This window comes from Leopardus geoffroyi, chromosome B2, assembly GCF_018350155.1.
Source record: "Leopardus geoffroyi isolate Oge1 chromosome B2, O.geoffroyi_Oge1_pat1.0, whole genome shotgun sequence".
Lineage (NCBI taxonomy): Eukaryota > Metazoa > Chordata > Mammalia > Carnivora > Felidae > Leopardus > Leopardus geoffroyi.
Genome location: NC_059332.1, coordinates 25,491,022 through 25,517,689, shown reverse-complemented (window position 1 = coordinate 25,517,689; position 26,668 = coordinate 25,491,022). Strand labels below are relative to the sequence as shown.

Sequence of the window (26,668 nt, the reverse complement as noted above, 5' to 3'; positions counted from 1 at the left end):
ATCATAAATACAGAGAACAGGTTGGGGTTGCCAGAGGCAGGGGCTGGGAGAAATGGGTGAAGGGGGTCAAAAGATTTTTAAAAAATTAAAAAATCAAGAGCTACAAAAGGCAATGTGGTATTCTGGATTGGATCCTGGAACAGAAAAATGTCATTAGTTAAAAAATGAGTTAATCAAGTAGGGTGTTTAGTTAATAGTAATGCACAAAGTTGGTTTCTTAGTTTTGTTATCTGTACTATTAGAAACTGGGTGAGGAATATATGGGAAAAATTAGTAAAAATAGAAATGTAGAAACAAAAAAAATTTTACACTGAACTTTCGTGTGTCTACCATGAATATTATTTTATTCTGCCTGCGCTATCACAGACCACCTATTTACCACTCTTTCTACCCACCAGTTTGTCTGCAAAGTCAATTGCAGATACCAGTACACTTTTTTCAGCATACACTTCATTAACAAGATAGACTTCAGTATGTTTACAGATTTTTCTTTTGTTGTTTACCTAGAGTATATTTACTGAGTATTGATAAATGCTTATGCGTGTGTAACCCTAACCCCCAATGAGATGACAGAACATTACCATCACCCAGAAAGTTTCCTCATGCCCCAAACCATTCAGTCCTCACCTTGTCCGTGGGCAACCAGTGTTCCTTTTCCAGTGTAGATTACCTTGTTCCAGAACTTAATATAGATGGAATTATACAGTATGTATTCTTTTGTACAAGGCTCCTTTTACTTACCATGTTTTGTGACTCATTCACATTGCTGTGTGTATTAGTAGTTCATTGCTTTTTATTACTGAGTAGTAATCCATAGTATGAATATACAATCCTTAAAAAATTTTTTTTTATCTTTATTTATTTTTGAGCGAGAGAGAGAGAGAGAGACAGAGTGTGAGCTGGGGAGGAGCAGAGAGAGAGGGAGACACGGAATCTGAAGCAGGCTCCAGGCTCTGAGCTGTCAGCACAGAGCTGACGCAGGGCTCGAACTCACAAACCACAAGATCATGACCTGAGCCAAAGTTGGACGCTCAAGTGACTGAGCCACCCAGGCACCCCTATAATCCTTTTTTAAAAATCCATTTCCAGTTTGGGGATAACATGAATAAAGCTGCTGTGAACATCATACTAGTCTTTGGGGACATAGGACGCATCTTCATGTAGTGGAGAGAGAGAGTGAGAACTCTCATATCTTTTATAAGGACCCTGATCTCATTCATGAGGCCTCCACTTTAATGACCCAGTTACCTCCCAAAGACCCCACCTCCTAATATTATCACAATGGAGTTAGAGCTTCAACAAATGAAGTTTGGGGCAGACACAAACATTCAGTCTGTAGCAGCCACCATGTGGGTCATTGCCCTGCGGCCAGTGCCCTGTTCTTTTTTTAGTCCCTGGAGTTATTTTCCTTTCCATTGGCCTACCTATGCATTTGAGTGGATATTTGTGTTATGCTATCCAACACACATAGGTCTTTAGCAGCAGGAGGGTTTTAAAATTTTTCTAGTCCTCCATGTTGCCAGAAATGGAAGTCTAAAGGAATACAAATTGTGGTTTTCACATGAAAAGATGCTCAACATCACTCATCCTCAGGGAAATGCAAATAAAAACCACAATGAGATACCACCTCACACCTGTCAGAATGGCTAAAATTAACAACTCAGGAAACAACAGATGTTGGCAGGAATGCAGAGAAAGGGGAACCCTTTTGTACTGCTGATGGGAATGCAAACTGGTACAGCCATGCTGGAAAACAGTAGAGAGGTTCCTCAAAAAGTTAAAAATAGAACTACCTATGAGCCAGCAATTGCACTACTAGGTATTTGTCCAGAGGATAAAATACAGATTCGAAGGGGAACATGCATGCATCCCAGTGTTTATAGCAGCACTATCAACAATAGCCTAATTATGGAAAAAACCCAAATGTCCATCGACTGATGAATGGATAAAGAAGATGTGGTATATGTGTGTGTGTACACACACACATATACCACATCTTCTTTATCCATTCATATATATATATATATATATATATATATATATATATATACACACACACACACATATATACACAATGGTATATTACTTGGCCATCATAAAGAATGAAGTCTTGCCATTTACAACAACATGGATGGAACTAGAGTGTATTATGCTAAGTGAAGTAAGTCCATCAGAAAAAAATATATGATTTCACTCATATGTGGAATTTAAGAAACAAAACAGATGAACATAGGGGAAGGGAAAGAAAAGAAAATAAGATACAGAGAGGGAGGCAAATCATAAGAGACTCTTTTTTCCCCCATATTTTTAATGTTTATTCAGTTTTTGAGAGATAGAGCATGAGTGGGGGAGGGGCAGAAAGAGAGGGAGGCAGAACTGAAGCAGGCTTCAGGCTCTGAGCTGTCAGCACAGAGCCTGACTCAGGGCTCAAACCCACGAACCTTGAAATCATGACCTGAGCTGAAGTCAGACGCTTAGCCAACTGAGCCACCCAGGTGCCCCAGGAGACTCTTAAATATAGAGAACAAACTGAGGAGCTGGAGGGTAGGTGGTTGAGGGGCTGGGCTAAATGGATGATGGGCATTAAAAAGGGCACTTGTTGGGATGAGCACTGGGTGTGGTCATATGTTATGTGTAAATTCTGAAACCAATACTACACTATATGTTAACTAAAACTAAAAAAAAAAAAAAAAAAAAAAAAGTAAAGCTGGAAAATGAGATTGGTAGAATACCAGTAAGAGCTTTAAATGTGAGGGTGAGAATTCTATGCTTAATTTGATGGACAGGGTTCAGTTATACAGGGCCACACAAACCTTGTAGGTCTAGAGTTTTTGAATTATATGACTAAATATGAACTCTCATAAGATTAATCTGGCATCCTGTATGTTGGATGGCTAGGAGAGAAGGAGACTTGTTAGAAGTTTTCTGTAAAGGTCTGGACAAGAGGCAATAAAAGTCTTTATTAGGAGAATGTCTGTGGGCATGGAAAGGAGTGGGTGAATCCAAAAATACGAACTGTCTGACTTGGTAAATGATTAGTTTTAGGTTGGAAAAATCAAAGAGGTAGCCAAAGGTAGAGTGGAGGAACAGATCACATTTGTACATTATCTAAAGATTTAACCTTTGTAGATAAAGTTCATTTTAATTTCTGTGTGCTTTTTGGAGTGTTTATCATTTCAGAAAGGGCTCAGCAATGTTTAAAATAAGTTGGGGGTCCATTTAATCCATGTATCTATGCGTATGACCTTGTTCGGTTCAAACATGTTTATCAAGCATCTGTTATATCCTAAGCAGCCTTCAAGGCACTGGGGCTAAAATTCTGAAGGAAAATAGGCATGGTTCCTGCTCCTAAAAGCAATAGTGTTTTGAAATATAATAATAAATTAGTTATTGATTCAATATTAATATAAATATAAAGATGCATATTGTGTAATGAGTGTGTACTTGTTCCAGCTCTGTTCTAAGTGGTGAAAATACAACAATGAGCAAAACAGACAAAAATTTCTACCTTCATGGAAGTTATATTATAGTAGAGGAGACTGACCCCTTGCAAGTAAACATATAAATGAGGTTATTTTAGATAATGATAATTGCTACAAAAGTGGAACTAGGTTAAAAAGTAAATATATATTGACAGAAGGAGCTTACTTTAGGCCAGGAGGCCAGTGATGGACTTTTTGAGGAGAGAGCAAATCATGCAAAATATTCAGGGAAGAGCACTCCAACCAGAGGAAAGAGTAAATGCCAAGGTCCTCAGAAGAGAAAGAACATGGCAAGTTCAAGACACAGAAACAAAGCCAGTGTGGCCAGAGTCGAATAAGCAAGAGGAAGAGAGGTAGGCAGGGGCAGGCTCTTGGAGGGTTCTGTAGGTCACGGTAAGGAGTTTGGTCTTACCCTGAGTGTGTGGAGGGTTTTAGAAGTAACACAATTTAGTTTACATTTGTAAAAGGATCCTTCTGGCTGCTGTGCTGAGAGTAGTCTCTAGAGGAATAGGGATAGAATCAGGGAGACCCATTAGGAGGCTATGGATACACATGTCTGTCCGTATGTATGTCTCTTGTCTTTTAATGGCAAAACACAATGTTTCTCCCTTTACAAAAAGATAACCTATAATATAAAGACTTTGTGATCACTCATCATTTTTTGTTCCAATATTGGTCAATAAAACAATCTTTTAAAGTAAAAATAAAATGTGGTTTTCTGTGATTCCACCGAACATATGGTAGAATTTCATATGTTTTTTGAATAATGATTTTGTGCACTAAGATGTCTTTTTGTCTTTCTTACAGGGCACATCTCCGAAGGGGGAAAAAGTGGTGCATTTTTGGACATTCTGAGGATTCACAAGGAAACCAGACATGTCCTTGGATGACATTAAGATGAAATCCAGTGACTTTTTGGAGAAGGAGCATCTTGACAGCGGGGGCTTTGGAAAGGTGTCTTTGTGTTTACACAGATCCCATGGACTCGTAATCCTGAAAAAGGTGTATACAGGCCCCAAGCGTACTGAGTGAGTTGGGATCAGAGGTGGGTGGGCCAAATTACAGGCTGGCCATGGGAAGAGTTACTGTGGAGGAGCAGGGCAAGGCAGTGGATATGCCATGGCCCAGGCTTTACAATGAGACAGACTGTGGCATATCAGCGTGTGGGCTTTATGTCAGATAACCCTGAAAGCTGGTTATTATTATTCTCCCTGTGCCGCTGATGAGGATTCTGAGGCTGGTTAGCAAAAAGCTTGCAGTAATAAATGGTGAAAGACAAAGAGAAGGAAATAAAGAAGGGGAAGGAGATTAAGGGTAATGAGGGAGGCAATGAGAAGAAAATGGGGAGGAGTCCTTGAGATAGACTTAAATACTTCCTTCACCATTTTGGTAAGGACCAGCCCTAAGTCTGGGGTGGGGGAAGTAGCCTATTAATTAGCAGTTCCAGAAGCCCTCTCTTTAAAGCAGCTGGTGGACTTGTTTTACCTCCCTTTGTTCCTGCCAGAGTGGTTACCAAGAGAGGCTGCCTTTTTTTTTTTAATGTTTATTTTTGAGAGAGAGAGAGAGAGAGACAGAACGTGAGTGGGGGGGAGACAGAAAGAGAGATGGAGACACAGAATCCAAACCACGTTCCAGGCTCTGAGCTATCAGCACGGAGCCTGACACGGGGCTCTCATGAACCATGAGATCATGACCTGAGCCCAAGTCAGACACTTAACTGAGCCACCCAGGCGCCCCAAGAGAGGCTGCATTTTTTTTTTTTTAATTTTTTTTTTTCAACGTTTATTTATTTTTTTTGGGACAGAAAGAGACAGAGCATGAACGGGGGAGGGGCAGAGAGAGAGGGAGACACAGAATCGGAAACAGGCTCCAGGCTCTGAGCCATCAGCCCAGAGCCCGACGCGGGGCTCGAACTCACGGACCGCGAGATCGTGACCTGGCTGAAGTCGGACGCTTAACCGACTGCGCCACCCAGGCGCCCCATGCATTTTTAATTATCCTGTCCAACGCAGCCCTTTTCTCAGGCTGCTTCTCCTTGCTGCTCTTCATTTCCTCTGCATTCATTCATTATTGACCTACTGTTTCTTGAGCACTCACTGCCTGTAACTGGGAAGGAAGAATATGAAGATGAGCAGGAAATGCCTCTGCCTCTGGAAGCTTGTAGCCTGGACCCAGAAGGGATCAGTACATGCACAAGTACCAACACAAGCCCATGTGATGTGATGCATTGGAGCCATATGCTGTGTTTCTTGGGGGAACAAGGACAAGGGCACTAACTGTGCCCATCTTTTTTTTTTTTTTTTTAATTTTTTTTTTCAACGCTTATTTATTTTTGGGACAGAGAGAGACAGAGCATGAACGGGGGAGGGGCAGAGAGAGAGGGAGACACAGAATCGGAAACAGGCTCCAGGCTCTGAGCCATCAGCCCAGAGCCCGACGCGGGGCTCGAACTCACGGACCGCGAGATCGTGACCTGGCTGAAGTCGGACGCTTAACCGACTGCGCCACCCAGGCGCCCCTAACTGTGCCCTTCTTAACAGCACCTTTCTCTCCCGCAGGTACAACGAGTCCCTCCTTGAGGAGGGCAGGATAATGCACAGGCTGAGACATAATCGGGTGGTGAAGCTCCTGGGTGTCATCTTAGAAGAAGGAAACTACTCCCTGGTGATGGAGTACATGGAAAAGGGCAACCTGATGCACGTTCTGAAAGCGGAGGTAAAGAGGGCTTTGCTGTGCACCGTACGGGCACAGTGGCTCGGGGGCTGCCTGTCTGTGATGGTTATTGCCACTGTGTTCTTTTGTAGCTTGTTGGTGTCAAATAACCCTTGTGTGAGTGGCTAGATACTTTGGATTTTCTGAAGCCAGTCCCCTTGTTAAAGCATCCTGGACTTTCCCTGCCCCAGAAGGTGGTCTTGCATTCTCGTCAGTCCTTGCAGACTGCTGTCTGTACCTCTCACCTGGGGAGGTCCCCCCCACCCATGTCTTAGTCTTATAGTAGGCTTTTGTCAGCCACCCCAGCATCCACTGTTCAGGGACAAGCACTGTCTTCATGATGTGAAGTATATGCCTAATAGGTAACAGTAAACACTGACTGATTGGTTAAAGGATGTACACTCTCAATAACTGTGTGTGGAGATGGAATATTGATGATTGCCCTTTGATACCATTTAAGAAACTTACAGGCTAAATATAGAACACTAGAGGCAACAACACTGGATAAGTAAGACTTAAAATAGGAAAATAAAAATTGATTTATGAAAACCAAATCACGTTGATAAAACATTTTTTAGAGTTTATCTGTTAAAAAAAATTTTTTTAATGTTTATTTATTTTTGAGAGAGAGAGACACAGAGCACTAGCAGGGGAGGGGCAGAGAGAGAGGCAGACACAGAATCCGAAGCAGGCTTCATCCACACTGCCAGCACAGAGCCTGACATGGGACTCAAACCCACAAGCCATGAGATCATGACCTGAGTCCAAATCCTGTGCTTAACCAACTGAGCCATCCAGGCACCCCATAGAGTTTATTTTTCTAAAGGTATTTTGTTTTGTTTTGTTTTTGTTTGTTTTGAGAGAGAGCTCAGGGGAGAAGGGCAGTGGAAGAGGGAGGGAGAGAGAGAGAGAGAGAGAGAGAGAGAATCCCAAGCAGTCTTCATGCTGAACTTGATCTCACGACCATCAGATCATGACCTGAGGCGAAAACAAGAGTCAGACACTTAACCGACTGAGCCACCCAGGTGCCCTGAGTTTATCTACCTAGTAAGAGCAAGGCCTTGTACTAGTTGATCAAGAAGCAATAGCAAATATGACACACATAAAAGGGACAGATAAGGAAGTGAACAGTATGGTGCAATTGTGTTTTGATAAACATCCTCCTAGTGTGCTGTGGGAACACAAGGGAGCAGCAGTCACTTTAGCGTGTGATAAATAGGAAGGGATTCCAGAAGGAGGATGCTTGGGCCAAAGCCTGAATGCAAAGCAGATAATTAGGGAATAAGGGTTCCAGGCAGAGACAATGGCATGTGCAAAGGAATGAGAGTATGCCATATCTGGGAAACTTACAAGTAACTGGAGTTGGCCAAAGCGTAGATTGCATGAGACAGTGGTGGGATGTGGCTTTCTTTAGGGCAGATATTCTCCCTTTTCCTGTCTTCTCCCCCCAACCCTACATCTGCCCAAAATTATGTCTGTTCTTCAATTCTTTTAAGTCCCAGACATCTCTCACAGATACCTGTGGGAAGGGGTAAGAGAGGTTCACCTATACACATTGTGTTGTAATTTGATCAGATTGCTCTTCTCCCCAAAACTGGGTAAGATTGGCTGCTGCATGAAGTAAACAGTCATTTTGATTGGGAGGTAAATCTTTTGGGACAAGGGGGCATTCTCCCGGATCAGGCAAAGATAAGGTAGACTAGTTTGGGCTCCAGAGGGAACTCAAGAGGACATGAGGGAGAAAATCAGGAAGGGGAATGAGAAGATCTTTCCTTTGCTTGCTCAGAACTTTTTCCTAAGTCCAAAGGTATATAAAGGAAGAAAGGAAAATCTCTGGCTATTTTTTGTATGCTGGTGATCAGGTGACTAATTCATCTCCATTGTGGGTTTTAAATATGATTTGGGGGGTTGACTTGGGAATCTAACTTCCATCATTTAAATTTTTTTCCTGTTTACCAACAACCAACATATATCTAAATTTTTAGGAATCAGCCTAAACAGCCTTGTTTGTAAACTAGAGACTGTGCACATATACACGTACACACACATACAAACAGTTTGCGTTTTTCTTTGTTAAGCAAAACTAATGTTTAGCTGCTATAATAGAAATTGGAGCTGTCTGTATTAATGTTGATATTTATACAACTAGAATACAGTCGTAAGAATGACTTGAGAATTTACAAAGATCTAAAATAGATGATACCAAATCACCAAATAGATATTAAACCCACTTCAGCATTGTTTTAACATCATGTTATCCCATAGATTAGTCTTTACATATTTGTAATAAGTGTGAGCATGTTCTCTTGTATTCTTTTTTCTCAATGTTCATCTACACATTTCTGTGACACTGTTCACCTATTTAATATATAGTAGCACATATTAATGTACTATAGAAAAATACTTGTTTTTTGTTTATTTATTTATCCATCATTCAACAAACATTCCAGGCACCATGCCAGATAGTCAGGATGCATTCTAGAATGATGATGATGATGGTGGTGGTGGTGGTGATGTTTTGCTCTCAAGGAGCTTAATTTTACAGCATTTTAGTATATTGCCATATTGGCATGAAAGTTTTACTTTTACATGACAGAGCACAACATTAGTACCCTTAGCACCTGGGATGAAATCTTTCTTTAAAAGGGGACTTCTTTTAAAATGACAGCAGTGCTGAACAGCATAATAGAAGGAATCCTGGTAACTGCAGATGGTCCCCAACTTATGATAGTTGGACTTACCAATTTTTTGACTTTATGACAGTCAAGAGCAATAGGCATTCATTGGAAATGATACTTTGAATTTTGAATTTGGATCTTTTCCTGGGCTAGTGACACACAGTACCAGCCTGTCTTATGATGGTGGGCAGTGGCCATGAGCCGCACCTCCCAGTCAGCTATGTGATCACAGGTAAACAGCCGATATGCTCACAACCATTTGGTTAGTCACACAGCGATTCTCTTTGTCACTTGCCATTTCGTATTCAGTCAGTTACATGAGATGTTCAATGTTTTATTATAAGATGGGCTTTGTGTTCAAGATTTTGCCCAACGAGGGCTAATATAAGTGTTCTGAGCATTTTTAAGATAGGCTAGGCTAAGCTATGATGTTCACTAGGTTAGTTTAAACACATATTCAATTTAACGATATTTTTAACTTATAATGGGTTTGGGATGTAACCCCATTATATGTCAAGGAAGATCTGTCTGTTCTAAGGTTCAGACCCCAGTACTCTTGAATAAAACAGTCAGTTTGGCCTGTTTGATTACCTTTCCATTTCATAGACTTAACTATCACTGTTTTAGATCAGTATCCCCCTTTCTGTAAAAGGAAGGATAATTATGGAAACCATTGAAGGAATGTGCTACTTACATGGAGAAGGAGTAATACACAAGGACCTAAAGCCTGAAAATATCCTCGTTGATGATGACTTTCACATTAAGGTAAATCATAATCTAAAGGTTTCTAGAAGATTGGGGTGATTTTAGTTTTAATTCTCCACTATAGATCCATTTTTTCACATGGTAGACCTTAAAGGAAGACCTCACTCAGCTTATAACTGGTGGTGGTGGTGCTGGAAGGTTCTGCCAAGGATTGAAAAGAAAGATACGGACTTGATGGAGTCCATATTATTTATTTATTTACTGACTTTAATCTATATTTTGTATCAGTTTGTTTTTTTTTTAATTCTAACTTTTTCCATTGTAGTAAAGGGAACAAAGGGAAAGGATTTTCCTTTTGTTCACTCAAGAGCAAGATTTAACTAGATGGAACATCACGTCTAATTGGCTTTGGCAACAGGAATCCAAGCGCGAGAATCTGAAAGGGGAAGCAGCTTTTGGGGGAGAACTCAGGAACTGCTTATGCAGGCATCCTTCTACTACAAGATTGTGCTTCTAACACTTCCTTCTAATCTTGGACAGATTTTTAATCCTACGACTTTAAAGGAAGGTTCCTTCTTTACAATAATAACTTACCTCTAATGTATCTCTTATGTTAGAATCTCTGGATTTTAGATAATCACGTGCTGGAATTCATACCTATATGCTTGGATTCCTAGAGGCAAAAGTAAAACTGTCACCTTTGATTTCTTCTTAACCGTGTGGTTCTGTAATTTTATCCGGCCATCTCCCTCTTCGTTCTGTGTCTGACCTTTGTATTTTTCTCTTTGCTTTCTTGTCTGTTTTTCTCCTCCTTCCCATCCTGCCATCTCTTAGGTTCAGGCTACCAACTCAAAACAAGTAACACTACCATCCTTTTCCTCAGTGTCTTTGGAATCCTTAGACTCTCGCATCCATGGGCTTTGGAACACCGTTGGGGAAAATTGAAGGTGCAGTACCTACTCACCATCTGCTCTACAAATCTGCTGAGAAGAAAATACCTTGTATTCCTAGCCCCAGAAGTAGTTGAAAAAAATATGCAGAGTAAATGAGGAATTAGAATAAACATGTTTTACTGTAGTTCATGTCAGAAATACTTCTGCTTTTCCTCTTTCCTCCCCCTCCCCCAACCCTACTAGCAAATTCCCTGGGTTTATTGCATAAGAATTGAGATACCAGAATTTCACATGAACATTTCTTAGGGGAGATTTTCTTAGATGGCTGAAGAGACACAAAATTTCTGTGAGTCTGTTCAGAAGTAGCTGTTTTAAACCTATCTAGTGTAACCACTTCAGGAAATTCACTATACCTTGCATCTATTAGATAAGCCCCAGAGTTAAAGACAAGTCTGATTTGCTTATAGCTTTCACAGAACACTCCCATTGGCTTGATCTCTTGCAGATAGCTGATCTTGGCGTGGCTTCCTTTAAGACGTGGAGTAAACTGACTAAAGAAGAAAATAATGAGCAGAGAAAAATGAATAATAGCGCCCCTAAGAAAAATGGTGGAACCCTCTGCTACATGGCCCCTGAGCATCTGAATGACATCAACGCAAAACCCTCAGAGAAGTCAGATGTATACAGCTTTGGCATAGTACTTTGGGCAATATTTGCGAATAAGGAGCCATATGAAAGTAAGATGTTTATAGAGGAGTAGAATCTGTGTGTTAATCAAAACTGCTGAGTGAAATAGTGGCCTTCAATGACATCAGTTAAGATTTATAACGTCTTTTTACCTACTAGACCATAAGCTACACCAGGGCTGAGACGGTATCTGACTGAGTCAGTGCTATTTCCCCAGTCTCTACGCACACAGTGCCTGGAACACAGTTGGTGCTCAGTACATTTGTGGTGAATGAATGATTAATCTCAGTTTAGGAATCAGGGATCACAGGACAAATAGGAGCCTTGATGATGTATCTGAGCTTGGGAGGTATTGTAGAATTCCAGGATTTTTCTTGGACAGGAAAGCTTGCTTGCTTCTGCTTAGGAGACATATGCCTCATACTTTCATTCATTCGCTTGCTCGTTCACTCAAGAATTACTTCTTTTCGGGGCACCTGGGTGGCCCAGTTGGTTAAGCTTCTTACTCTGGAGGTTCTACATCTCAGGTCATGATCTCATGATTCATGAGATCCAGCCCTGTGTTGGGGCTCTGTGCTGTTAGGGATCCCTGATTGGGATTCTCTCTGTCCCTTCTCTCTCTGCCCCTCACCTGTGTGCACTCACACTCTAAATAAATAAATAGAAAAACAAACAAATAGATAAGAATTATATCTTTTCAGTACTTACTATGGGCACTTTAATTGGAATTAAGAATAAAAAGATGAGAAAGACATGATTCATGCAGGAGAAGATACAGTACTCATTCCTCAGTTTGTTAAGTGCCTAAATTACTGGACATTTCCTGGTCCCTTTTCCTTGGGTGATTATTGGCTCCTCTGGTTTAATGATCACTACTTTGCCAAGGCCTCTCAAATCTCTTATCTAGAGCCCTGGCCTGGATATCCACTTATCTGTTGTATCTATTACACATACCAGAGGAACCCCAAAGCAACATGCCCTCAAACAGATTCATCTACATGTTCTCTGTGTAGTCCACTTGGCTCTGCTCTTCTCATGTTCAGAAAATGGCATCACCCTCTCTCCTCCCATCCCCTGTACCCTACCTAGTTGTTGGGCCAGAAGCATTTCACGTCTTAGCTTTGCCTCTTGTCTCCCACATGCAATCACACATTTAAACCTATGAACTCAAGATTATATGTGATTCAGGCTACATCTTGAATCCATCCACTTCTCTCTATCCCCACCAGACTCTATGTAGTTCAGACCCTCCGTATTTCTGCTGATGGCTGCTCATGCCATCCCCCATTCACACTTCAGCCATGCTGGTTGTCCTAAAAGGCAAGTATGACCATCTCACTCATATTTTTGAAATCTTTCCAAGGCTCACTGGGCCTTCAGGATAAAGTTCAAATTCTTCAGTATGGAATACAAAGCCCTCTCTGATTTAGCTTTTCCATCTTTCTCTAGCCTCATTCCTTACCTGTCTTTCTTTAGTCATTTTGCCCAGTTATGGTGAGCTACTCATAATTCCTGGGCTACATTATGATTTGGGGGACTTCCAGTCTATTCATATCCTGCTTCCCTAGCCCAGAATCCTCCTCTCTGAGTCCTCCTTCCTGATTCTTTACATGGATAAATCCCACTTATGTTTCTAGACTCAGCAAATCCTTCTCTGACCCTCTAGTCATGGTTGTGTTAGCAGAAACCTTTGTGCTTACTTTTTAAATAGCAATTATCACTCTATATTTTATGTTACTCTCAATAAACTGAGCTCCTTACAGGTAAGAGCTGTACCTTATTTGTCTTTATAGTAAAATCTGAAGTATGCCATTGGTTTTAGTCACATATTCTATTTGTTCTACCAGGAGACTTCTTTGGTGTGAATTCTGTCTTTCATCTCCAGAGGTTAAGATGTTTGATCATCTGGGCGGTGGACCATGTCAGAGGGTCATTCTGCCCCTAAGGAATGAGACAGCCCTACTGAAAACACACCCCAGGCAGAGAGACATCCAGCCTTGTCCAAACCCTGCGATCTTCCTGCCTGAGACATTTAGGACCTGAGAAAAAGTCAACTTAAATCCCTCTTTGCTTTATAGATGCTATCTGTGAGCAGCAGTTGATAATCTGCATTAAATCTGGGAACAGACCAAATGTGGAAGACATCATTGAGTACTGCCCAGAGGAGATTATCAGCATCATGAAGCAATGCTGGGAGGCGGATCCAGAAGTTCGGCCAACATTTGCTGGTAAGAGCAGCTTTTATGGCTATATACATCACCTATGAGGCCATTTTCTTAGTAAGACGTTATCAAAAAGTTGCTCTAAGTTTTTAAAACACTGAGCTCTACTTGTGATTTCAGATTGTTTTTCTAGATTTCAAACATTTTGTTCAATTAAAAAGATACTATCCCTCTCAAAAGCATGAAGGCATATAAGGCCCTCATTTCTTTTTTCTTTCATAGAACTTTTTAAAAAATTATGTTAAAATATACATAACACATAATTTACCATTTCAACCTTCTCTAAGTGTACAGTTCAGTGGCATTAAGTACACTCACAGTGTTGTGCAGCCATCACCACCGTCCATCTCCAAAACTTTTTTTGTCTTCCCAAACCAAAGCTCTGTACCCATTACATACCAACTCCCCATTCCCCTTCCCCCAGCCCTTGGCAACCAACCATTCTCACTTTCCATCTCTAGGAATTTGACCTCTCTGGGTACCTCATATAAGTGGAATCATACAGTATCTTTTTGTACCTGGCTTCTTTCAGCATAATGTCTTTAAGGTTCCTCCATGTTGTAGCACATGACAGAATCTCCTTCCTCTTTCTTGCTGAATGGTATGTATATACCACATTTATTTATCCATTCATCTGTTGGTGGATACCTGGGTTGCTTCCACTGGCCTTCTTATTTTGTAGCTTCTTTTCTTTCTTCTCCCTCCCCTTGTGTAGCTGACATATTTGAAGATGTATGTTGTCATTTTGATTGGGCCTGTAGTGGAGGGAGAGGGCAAGGGATATGGATGTTTGCCACATCTTGTACCTCCTCTCATACCCCTACATTACCTAGGATCTTGCTAAGATCCTAGAGGCAGAGGAAAAATGGAAATCAGAGGAAAGAAAATCAGGTGAGGACAAAATAAATAGTAGGAAGTCACTTAGGAGCCTACAAAGCATTTTACTTTCATATTTCTGCTATGAAGAAACAGAATTAAAGCCTCATCTACCACTACTACCAAGGATTAGAGTGGTACTTTAATTTACTTGCTTGTTTTCTTATTCTCTTAGTCAGCCTGAATTTTCTCCTGGCTTGGTCTCTTCTCTTCTTCCATGCCTTTTTCGTTTTTTTTTTAAATTAAATTTCTTGAGGCAGCTCATTCTTTTAAGCATCCGACTCTTGACTTCAGCTCAGGTCGTGATCTCACGGTTTATGGGTTTGAGCCCTGCATTGGTCTCTGCATTGACAGTGTGGAGCCTGCTTGGGATTCTCCCCCTCCCCCCACCTCTCTCTCTGCCCCCCCCCCCCTTAAAATAATTGAATAAACTTTAAAAATGAAAATTAAATTAAATTTCTTGTTTTGAGATAATTATAGATTTATGTGTAGTTGTAAGAAAAAGACAGAAGGGAGTCTGGCTTTCTCAGTTGGTAGAGTGTGCGACTCTTGATCTCGGGGTTGTAAGTTCAAGCCCCAGGTTGGGTGTAGAGATTACTTAAAAATCTCTTCTTTTTTTAATGTTTATTTTTTAGAGAGAGAAAGAAAAAAATCACACAAGCCGGGGAGGGGCAGAGAGAGGGGAACAGAGGATCTGAAATGGGCTCTGGTTTTGACAGGAATGAACCTGATGTGGGGCTTGAACTCATGAACTGAACCATGAGATCATGATATGAGCTGAAGTCAGATGCTCAACCTACTGAGCCACCCAGGTACCCCTACTTAACAATCTTAAAAAAAAAAAAAAAAAAAGGAAGAACACAGAAACATCCCTTATACCTTTTACCTAGTTTAACCCAATGATAGCATCTGGCTAAACTATATATAGTATAGTATCACAACTAGGATACTGACATTGATACGGTCAGATATGGAACATCTCCATCACCATAAGGGTCCCTTATGTTGCCCTCTTATAGCCAACCCTACTCTCCTCCCCAGCCCCACCCCTCTCCTTCACATTCTGGTGATCACGAATCTGTTCACTATCATTTTGGTCATTTCACAAATATTACATGAATAGAATCATAAACTACTTTTTGGGATCCCTTTGGATTGGCTTTTTGCCACTCACCATAATTCCCTAGAGATTCATCCAAGTGGTTTTTTGAATCAATGATTTGTTCCTTTTTGTTGCTGAGTAGCATTCCATGGTGTGGATGTACAACAGTTTATTTATTCACTCCTCAAAGGAAATCTGGTTTGCTCCTAGTTTTTGGCTGTTATAACTAACAGTGCTGTAAATATTCATTGTTACATGTTTTTGTGTGGATATATGTCTTTATTTCTCTGGAATAATACCCAGGAATGAGATAGCTAGGTTGTATGGTAGTTTCATGATTGCTTTTTTGTGGGTTCTCTGATGGCTAAGGACATTGAATATTTTTTTATGTGCTTTGGTGAAATGCTGCTTTATGTCTTTTGCCCATTTTCTCATTTGATTGCTTTGTTTTTTACTGTTGAATTTTGAGTGCTCTTTATATATTATATATAACATTTCTTCATTGGATACGTGGTTTGCAAATATTTTATATTATAAATATAAATATAAATATTGTAAATATAAATATAAATATTTTATATTATAAATATGTTGGAATTATATTCCAACATATAAGGGCTTCTTTATCCTCTTAGCAGCATCTTTCATAGAGTAAAAGTTTTTGAAGTCTAGTTTATTGATTTTTCCTTTTTATGGATTGTACTTTGATGTCAAGCCTAAGAACACTGTCAGTGTTAGATCTTAAAGATTTTCTCATGTGTTTTGTTCTAAAATTCTTACAGTTTTACATTTAATTCTGTTAAGTATATTTTTTTTCTATATATTTTTTCTAATTGTCCAGGAAAATTTTTAATTGCTAACCAAAGAACAGTAGCACAGAACTAAATATTTGGTTGTCCTTCTTGCCAGTTTTCAGTTTATATTTTATTGGAAAAATACCACATCCGTTTTGAATTAATTTTTATATAAGGTACATGGCTTAGTTTGAAGTTCATTTTTTGCTTATGAATATCCACTTGTTCAGGCACCATTTGTTTGAAAGTCTATCTTTCCTCCATTGAATGGCTTTTTCATCTTTGGCAGAAATCAGTTGGGATGTTTGTATGGGTATGTTTCTGGGTTCTGTATTCTGGTGTATCTCTATTCCATGCATCTCCCCTCTGTCAGTACCCACAGTCTTAATTAATATAGTGATATAAGTCTTAAAATTGAGTAGAATTAAATAAATTCTTTATTTAAAAAATTCTTTCAGCTCCTCTAGTTCCTTTGTCTTTCCATATAAAATTTAGAAAAATCTTGTCTGTACCTACCAAAAAAAAAAATCTTACTAGAATTTTGATAGAAATTGTGTTAAATCAGTATATCCATTTGGGGAGAACTGAGGTCTTTACTATATCAAGCCTTCAAATCCACAAACACAATATATCTCTTCATTTATTTATATCTTCTTTGATTTATTTTATCAGGGTTATATAGTTTTCAGCATGCGAGTTCTATATATTTCTCTTTTTTGACAAATTATAAATAGTTTGTATTTTATTTTTTTAAATTTTTTTTAACGTTTATTTATTTTTGAGACAGAGACAGAGCATGAACGGGGGAGGGGCAGAGAGAGAGGGAGACACAGAATCGGAAGCAGGCTCCAGGCTCTGAGCCATCAGCCCAGAGCCGGACACGGGGCTCGAACTCACGGACCGCGAGATCATGACCTGACTTGAAGTTGGACACTCAACTGACTGAGCCACCCAGGCGCCCCTAAATAGTTTGTATTTTAAATTTAGGTGTCCATTTGCTCATTGCTAGAATATAGAAATATAGTTGATTTTTTTTTTTTTTTTTGTATGTTAATCTTGTATCTTATGACTCTGTTGAACTCACTTATTAATTCCAGGAGTTTTTTAGGAGATCTTTTTTTAGATTTTCATGTCATCTCCAAATAGGGACAGTTTTATTTCTTCCTTTCTGATCTATATGACTTTTATCTCCTTTTCTTACTTTATCATATTGTCTAGAATTTCTAGCATTATCTTAAATAAGAGCAGTGAAATCAGATATCCTCATCTTTTCTCAGTATTTGGGGAAAGCATTTGGACTTTCACTATGAAGTATGATGTTAGTTATGGGTATTTAGTATATACTCTTTCATCGGTTGAGGAAGTTCACCATATTTGTTCTTATTTTTCTGAGAATTTATCATGAATGGGTTTTGAATTTTGTCAACTGCTTTTTCTACATTGATTGATATGGTCATTATTTCGCTTCTTTAAACTGTTAGGATGGGGAATTAACACTGATTGATTTTTGAGTACCAAACCAGCCTTGCATCTCAGGAATAAAACCTATTCAGTAGTGGTATATGATTCTTTTTATTTATTGCTAAATTCCATTCGCTAGTATTTTTTAAGACTTTTGCATGTATATTCATGAGGATATCGGTCTATACCTTTCTGGTTTTTATATTGTCTTTTTTTTTTTTTTTTAATTTTTAAAGTCTATTTATTTTGAGAAAGAAAGCACAAGTGGAGGAGGGCAGAAAGAAGGGGAGACAGAATCCCAAGCAGGCTCCGCACCATCAGCACAGAGCCCAGTATGGGTCTTGAACTCATGAACTATGAGATCATGACCTGAGCTGAGATCAAGAGTCAGACGCTTAACTGACTATGCTACCCAGGTGCCCCCCTTTGTCTGGTTTTGCTATCAGGGTCAATATTAGCTTCATAAAATAAATTGACAAGTTTTTCCTCCTATTTTCTGGAAGAGAATGGATGTAATTGATGTCAATTCTTTAGAAGTTTGATAGAATTCTCCCATGAAACCATCTGGGCCTGGAAATTTCTTTTTTGGGAGTTAAAAAAATTTTTTTTAATGTTTATTCCTTTTTTGAGAGAGAGAAAGAGAAAGAGAGTCTGCACATGCATGCGTGGAGGAGGGACAGAGAGAGAGGGAGACACAGAATCTGAAGCAGGCTCCAGGCTCTGAGCTGTCAGCACAGAGCCCGATGTGGGACTCGAACACATGAACCGTGAGATCATGGCCTGAGCCGAAGTGGATGCCCAACTGACTGAGCCACCCAGGCACCCCTCTTTTTTGAGAGTTTAAAATTGTGAAGTTAATTTCTTTAATAGTATAGGAGCTATCCAGATCTGTTTTACATCAGAGTAGTATGTTTTATATCAGAGTAGAATACCAAGTAGCTTGGTAGTTCTAGTTGTGATAGTCTGTATTTTTTGAGGAAATTATATATTTCATTTAAGCTGTCAAATTTATATATGTAAAGTTGTTTGTAGTATCCCTTATTAGTATTTAGATATCTGCAGTGTTTGTAGTGATATGCCCTGTTTCATTCCTGGTACTGGTTATTTATGTCTTCTGTTTTCCTTTGTCAGTCTTCCTAGAGGTTTATCAATTTATTGATCTTTTCAAACAACCAGCTTTGTGTTTCATTGATTTTCTCTATTGTTTTTATGTTTTCTAACAGACCCCTGTTCCTTATCATTTCCTTTCTCCTACTTTTTGTTTGTTTTGTTCTTCTTTTTCTAGGTTCTTGAGATGGGAAGTTAAATTATTGATTTGGATTTGAGACCTTTTCTTTTTTCTAATATGTATGTAATGCCATAAATTTCCTTCTCAGCACTGCTTTAGTTATGTCCCCACAAGTTTTGATAAGTTCTTTTTTACTTTCATTTATTTAATTGCATTTAAAATTTTTCCTCGAGACTTTCTCTTTGATCTATGCATTATTTAGAAGTATGTTGTTGGGGAGCCTGGATGGCTCAGTTGGTTAAGCGTCCAACTTTGGCTGAGGTCACGATCTCATGGTTTGTGCATTCGAGCCCCACATTGGGTTCTGTGCTGACAGCGCAGAGCCTGGAGCCTGCTTCAGATCCTGTGTCTCCTTCTCTCTCTACCCCTCCCATGCTCACACTCTGTCTGTCTCTCACTCAAAAATAAATAAAGATTAAAAAAAAAAAAAGAAGTATATTGTTTAGTTTCCAAGAGTTTAGAGATTGTCCTGTTATCTTTCAGTTATTGATCTTCGGCTTGATTTCATTGTAATCAGAGAACACATTCTGTGTGTTTCAACGTTTAAAATTTATTGAGGCTTATTTTATGTCCAGGATATGGTGTATCTTGGTATATGTTCTGTGGACACTTGAAAGAAATGGGTTATTCTGCTGTTGTTGGGTAGGGTATTCTGTAGATCTCAATTAGATCCTGTTGATAATGTTGATAATGTTGAGTTCTTTTATACCTTGGCTGATGTTTTTTCTAGTACTTTAAATCATTGAGAGAAATGTTCAAATCTCTGACTAGAATTGTGAATTTGTCTATTTCTGCTTTTCGTTTTATCATCTTTTGCTTTATAGATTTCACATCTCTGTTGTTTGGCACATGTATATTTAGGATCGCTGTGTCTTGATGGATTGATCCTTTATCATTATATAAATGTCCCTTTTTGTCTCCAGTAGTCATCTGTGCTCTGATGTCTACTTTTTTGGATATTAATATAGCCACCCTTCTTTCCTTTTATTAATGTTAACATGATACATCTTTTTCCATCTTTTTACTTTCAACTACCTATAATCAATTATATGTGACAGCATATACTTGGGTCATTTCTTTATTCTGCCAATGTCTGTCTTTTGATTGGTGTTTTTAGACCATATACATTTAATGTAATTATTGTTATGTTAGAGCTCATGTTTGCCATTTTGTCTTGTTTTCTGTTCTTTCTGTTTTTCATTTCTCTGTTTTCTTTTTGCTGCATTCCTGTGCATTCTTAAACATTTTTAGAATCCCATTTGAATTTACTGACAATATTTTTGAGCATAGTTTTCCTAATGGATACTCTAGGTGTTATACCATTTGTACATAATTTATTGCAGTCTACTAATGTTATTTTACCAGTTTAAATGAAGTATAAACACTTTACTTCCTTTACTTCTCTTTACTTTCCTCTGTATATAATTGCCTTAAATATTTCCTCTACATACATTTATAATACTTTGACATTGTTACAGTTCTTCTTCAACTGTCAATCATAGTCTAGAAGATTCAAAAGGAGAAGGAAAGCCTATTGTATTTAGCCATATTTTTTATTACTGTGTTGTGGGGTATTTTTTGTAATACTACTTCTGACACCAAATGGGTCACAAGTGGGTACTCTAGAATTCAATTAAATTCTGACAGTGACTACCTGGAGTTATTGTCCGATTCCACAGGTTTAAGGGCTTAGTCCTGCTGTAAGATTGTCCCCACTTTATATACCAGATGCAGATAGGGTGCCCAGGCTACCCACATTTCTGCCCCATCAAATACAAATCTAAAGGTCCTCATACTACCCCCTGAGGTTCGGTAATTCACTAGCACAACTCATAAAACTCAGGAAACATTTTGCTTACATTTACTGGGTTACAATAAAGGATACAACTCAGGAACAGCCAAGGGAAGAGATTTCATTAAGCAAGTTATTGGTGGTGGGAGTGGTGTGCCATGAAGCTCTCATGCCCTCTTTGGGCATGCCACTTTCCCAAAAATGTACCCACTCAATGTATTCACTAACCTGGAAGCTTTCCAAACCTTGTTGTTAACAGGTTTTCATGGAGGCTTAATTAGGTGGGCATTATTGATTAAATCACTGGTGGGCTCAATCTCCAGTCTCTGTCTGCTCACTGTAGGTCAGGGATCTGTAATGAAAGCTCCAAGCCTGTAGTCATAGCTAGGTCTTTCTGGTGACCAGCTCCCATCCTGAAGCTATCTATCTTCTCCTCCCCATGCCTCCAGCCTGAAGCCATCTCATTAACATACAATTCTTACTGCCTAGAAGATCTTAAGGATTTGAGGAAGTTCCCTGCCATGAACCAGCTGAAACTGGGAAAAAGAACACCTATTTATTTTTTAGTTATACCATATGTGTTCTTTCTTCCTGATATACCAAGTATCTGTTTTTTTTTTTTTTTTTTTTTTTTTAATCATTTCCTTCTTGTTTAGGAAGTTTCTTTAGCCATTCTTTTAGAGTGTGTCTGCTAGGGACAAATTACTGTAGTTTTCTTCATTTGAGAATGTCTTGATCTTCCCTTCATTTCTGAAGGATATTTTTGCTGGGTGTAGGATTCTAGGTGGACAATTCTTCTCTTTCAGGACCTAATAAATACTGTGCCACTTCTTCTGGCCTCTATGGTTTCAGTTAAGAAATCCTTTTTTTCTTTCTTTTTTTTTAACTTACAGGTAAGGTATTTTCTCTGACTGCTTTCATGATTTTTTCTTTATCTTTCAGAGGTTTAATTATTATTCGTTTTGGTATGAATTTCTCTGGGTTTATTCTGTTTGAGTTTTGTTTTGATTTTTGAATCTGTTAGGTCATATGTCCCTTGCCAAATTGGAGAGGCTTTCAGCCATTATCTCTTAGAGTACTTTTTTCAGCCATGCTCTCTTTTTCCTTTCTTTCTGAGATTCTGTTAATAGAAATACTAGAACTTTTGTTAGAGTTCCACTTGTCACTGAGGTTTTGTACACTTTTTTCTCAGTTTATTTTCTCGCTCTTGATCAGATTAGTATATTTCTATCATTCTGGTCTTTCAGTTCACTGACTTTCCTCTGTCCCTTTTATTCTGCTGTTGAATTTATCCATTTTGGTTTATTATATTTTTCAGTTCAAAAATTTCATTGAAATTTATTTTATATCTTCTCTTTCTTTGTTGAGGCTGTTTTTTCATTTGTTTTAGGCTTGTTTGTAGTTGCTTATTGAAGCATTTTTATCATGGCTGTTTAAAAATCCTTAAGCAGGTAATTCTAATATCTCTAATATCTTCGTGTTGGCATCTATTGATTATGTTTTTTCCTTCAGTTTGAGATATTCCTGGTTCTTAGTGTGATGAGTCATTTTTCTATTGAAACTTATACATTTTCTTACAATGTTATGAGATTCTGGATCTTCCTTAAGCCTTCTGTTTCAGCTAGCCTTTTCTGACATGGCTTTGGCAGTGGAAGGATGACTGTTACCTTTTTGTGACAGGTAGAGGGAAGTCCAGGTTTTCTATTGAGCCCTGTTGACACCTGGGGTGGGGGGTGGGGCTTCTTTTTACTGGTGAGGGTGGAAGTTCCAATGGAGTCCACCTGGTCCATGGACACTGCAATGGAAGTGAAAGTTCTGACTCCCACTAGCCCTTTTCTGACACTTCTCCATTGGAATGAATAGGGGCACCTTACAACTACAAAGTAAGGGTGCAAGTCCAGTCTGCCCTGGTAGTCCATTGACACCACTGAGTGGAGTGCTCATTACCATCTGGCAAGAAGGAAAGTCCTGGCTTCCTTTTTGGCCTTCTCTGACATCACCCCGGTAGGGGTGTTGGTATACCCTGTTACTATCTCATGAGGTTGGAAGTCTCAGCTACCTACCTGGCCTTTGCTGGTGAGGTTGGGAATGGAGCTACAGTATTTTCTGTGATGTTTGCCTGGAGAGTGGTTATTGACTAAAGGTCTTTTGTCTTGCTAGGATGCTCTTTGCTTAGTCCTTTGGCTCAAAGGATCAGGCTTTATTTAATTAGGATTTTTTTTTTTTTTCCATTGGGTTGCCAGCTTCTTTAAGCCCAAGTCTGGGATCTAAGAGGCAAAAAGAAATCCCAAATGAACACATTGTCATGTCTTTCCGCAGGTCCCAAAGTCCCTAGTTTGTCAGCCTTTGTCTTTCCTTCTTTCAGACTCTTTTTATGTTTGTTTTATATGTGATATCTAGGGGTTCTTGTGCTTGGAGGGAGAAATAAGGAAAAGTATGCCTACTCCATCTTCCTGGAAGTGAAAGTTGCCTTTTTCTTTTAAGGCTGACAGCCTTTAACTTTTTATATCAAATCACTATTCTGAGTATTCTATCCTATAATAATTTTTTTTAAGTGTATTTATTTTGAGAGAGAGAATGTCAGCAGGGGAGAGGCAGAGACAGAGGGAGAGAGAATCTCAAGCAGGTTCCACGCCGTCAGCGTGGAGCCCGTTGTGGGGCTCAGATCCATGAACCATGAGATCGTGACCTGAGCTGAAATCATGAATCGAATGCTTAACTGACTGAGCCACCCAGGTGCCCCTATCCTAGAATTCTGATACCAGGGAGACAGAAACAAGGAGTCCACCCATCCTTGTTCACTTGGAGATTAATTTATACTAGATAGGGCTTTGTGCTGCAGTGAGAGAAACATGCTATTAGGCAATAGCCCTTGGTTTCTTTTTTTTTTATTTATTTAAAAAAATTTTTTTTAATGTTTATTTATTTTTGAGATGGGAGCGACAGAGCATGAGAAGGGGAGGGACAGAGAGAGAGGGAGACACAGAATCAAAAGCAGGCTCCAGGTTCTGTGCTGTTAGTACAGAGCCTGATGCGGGGCTCGAACTCACAAACTGTGAGATCATGACCTGAGCTGAAGTCAGACACTCAACCAACTGAGCCACCCAGGCACCCCAATAGCCCTTGGTTTCTCGTGTTACACTGTTCCTTCTTCTTCCACCTAGTTATTAGTCTTGCTAGTCTCTTTGGGTAAGTCAGAGATTTGGCATTTAAATTTTTATTTTACTGCTTTGTCCACAGATTAAGATAAGTAATTGAAAGATAATAGATTACTAATACTCAAATTTTACTTTAGGGTTGGCATTAGCTCAAGCGGTTATTTCGCATATGGTTATTACTTTAGAAAATACTTAAGAAATTTATAGTATTATTTCTTTATATAGGTATTGAAGAAAAATTTAGGCCTTTTTATGTAGATCAATTAGAAGAAAATGTAGAAGAGGATGTGACAAGTTTAAAGGTAGGTAATGCTCAAAACATTAACCTATCAAAGCATATATATTATCAATCTTGAAATCCAAAGCAATATAACTTGTTACTAAGATTTGAAGTAGGCTAGCTTAGTAATCACATGAAACAAAATTAGCAATTTTATACAGATATCATCAACTTGGCATACTGGACCCATTCCTCCATCGAAACTAATGAAATGAGAGAAATTATATATAGCAATATGAAAACAAAAGCACAGCATCACTGGAATAGAATGGAAAGTACCACACAGGTGGATCAGTCGTTCTGAGGAAAACTTGAAAGATAGAAACCCAACAGAATTAAATTTGCTAAGACATACAACAGAAAAAAAAAAAACAAAAAAAACAAAAAACACTACCCCTAAACATAATGCTGAAAAACTAGTGCAGGAGCGAGCCTTGTGTCAACGTACCGAAGAAACAGCACAGTCACCTGGGCCATCAACGATGAGATCTTTACTTGGGAACCAGGTTGTTGCAGTTTCAAAAGTTGGCTCCTCCCCCTGATAATCTTGTGCTAAGCAAAGGAGCAGCATCCACTTCAACCTGAAGCAATGAATTTGGTGTCTGGGCTATGACAAGGATTGTTACCAACAAGTAACCAAGGGAAACAAAGACCTTCCCTACATACACACCCTCAGGAAATAAGCTGCTAGCATAAGTCTTACAGCAACATACTATAATCATGAAGGCAAGACTACAGTAAAGAAAATAGGCAGGCATAAGGAGGTTTTAAGATAAAGATAAATTAAGAGAGTCAATATCCAGTGTTCCCCCATTGAATGGTCTTAGCACCCTTTGTGAAAATCAATTGCTCATACAAGGGTTTATTTCTGGGCTCTCTGTTATGTTCCATTGGTCTATGCTTATCCTTAGGCTAATACCACATTTTTTTTTATTAAAAATTTTTCTTAATGTTTATTTTTGAGAGAGAGACAGCGTGAGCAGGGGAGGGGCAGGGAGACACAATCTGAAGCAGGTACCAGGCTCTGGGCTGTTAGCACAGAGCCCAATGCGGGGCTTGAACCCACGGACGGTGGGATCATGTCCTGAACTGAAGTCGGATGCTTAACCGACTGAGCCACCCAGGTGTCTCGAATACCACATTGTTTTGATTCCTGTAGTCTTGTAGTGAGTTTTGAAATCAGGAAGTGTGAACCTTCCAAATTTGTTCTTCTTTTTTTTTAAGATTTTATGGCTATTTGGGAAAAAAGCTTATTTTTAAAAAATATTTATTCCTTGTAAGAGCTATATGAAATTTCTACATTTTGAAAAGACTCATTTGTCTTATAATAACTTTCTGGAACTATTTTCTACTGTTTACTAAAGTGTGCATTTACGCTCTTAATTATAGAAAGAGTATCCAGACCAAAATTCATTTGTGAAGAGAATGCATTCTCTCCAGATTGACTGTATAGCAATACCTCCAAGCAGGTCAAATTCAGGTAACATACTATGATTGAAAGTACTTTATTCAGTCATTCATTCATTCACTCTATTTTCTTTTTTTTTTTTTTTTTTCAACGTTTATTTAATTTTGGGACAGAGAGAGACAGAGCGTGAACGGGGGAGGGGCAGAGAGAGAGGGAGACACAGAATCGGAAACAGGCTCCAGGCTCTGAGCCATCAGCCCAGAGCCTGACGCGGGGCTCGAGCTCACGGACCGCGAGATCGTGACCTGGCTGAAGTCGGACGCTTAACCGACTGCGCCACCCAGGCGCCCCTCATTCACTCTATTTTCTAAAGTAACTATTCGTGACCGTATAAGAAACAGAAGACGCTATAATATTTAACCCCTGCCATAAGGGAATTTATAATATATTTGGGAGGGAAAATACATATATTTGAAATAGTAAGCAACCTTGTGTTCACCAAAATCATAAAGCATCTTGAACATATATCTGATAGGGAGAAAGTGACATCAGGACAAAGAGAGGACATATGTGGAAGCATAGTCCTTGAGAAGGCCAGGGATGATGGATTCAGAGAACAAGCAGAGAGGTTGGTCTCAGATTCAAGGAGGGTACTTTTTTCCATTATAACAAAAGGGAAAACAGACAATAGGATATTGAAACCACTTAATTGCTATCTACTCTGGGGCAAGTTAACCTCTTGTAAACTTCATCCATCAAATCATGATAATAATTGTTCCTATTCTTACAGGGCTTTTAAAGAATAAAAGAATCCATGGAAAGTGCTTAGCACCAAGCCGTTACTATTCCTTTTGTCCAGCCCTGCCTCATACCAAGGAGACACCCACCTTCTCTGTTGCAATACAAGTCCCTTTCTTCCTTGGTCATTCCTGTGACACTCATATTTCTGTTGCTTGTTAAAATTTCTCTAGTGCTCTCTCACCACCAGGCAGTGGCTTCATTTTATTACCTATATAACTTGTAGGAAGAGGACCATCAAGTAAATGCTTTTTGATTTGTTCTCAAAGTTTTCAGTATGTTCTGAGGTACATATTTATGATGGTGCCCAGGTTTTATTTTACTTCTTACTG

At 39.0% G+C, this 26,668-nt stretch overlaps 1 protein-coding gene across 4 annotated transcripts in view; it reads left to right on the top strand.

The window, feature by feature from the left end:
* The window catches only part of RIPK1 (receptor interacting serine/threonine kinase 1), a 41,995-nt gene that overhangs the window by 9,504 nt on the left and 5,823 nt on the right, over positions 1-26,668 (top strand). For all 4 annotated transcript variants that reach the window (XM_045497580.1, XM_045497583.1, XM_045497581.1 and 1 more), the window contains exons 2-8: positions 4,290-4,510; positions 6,041-6,197; positions 9,500-9,637; positions 10,976-11,207; positions 13,236-13,385; positions 24,076-24,152; positions 25,520-25,610. In XM_045497580.1, coding sequence (XP_045353536.1) covers positions 4,359-4,510; positions 6,041-6,197; positions 9,500-9,637; positions 10,976-11,207; positions 13,236-13,385; positions 24,076-24,152; positions 25,520-25,610 — 997 coding nt within the window. In that variant the 5' untranslated portion in view covers positions 4,290-4,358. The remainder of the gene's footprint in view (positions 1-4,289; positions 4,511-6,040; positions 6,198-9,499; positions 9,638-10,975; positions 11,208-13,235; positions 13,386-24,075; positions 24,153-25,519; positions 25,611-26,668) is intronic.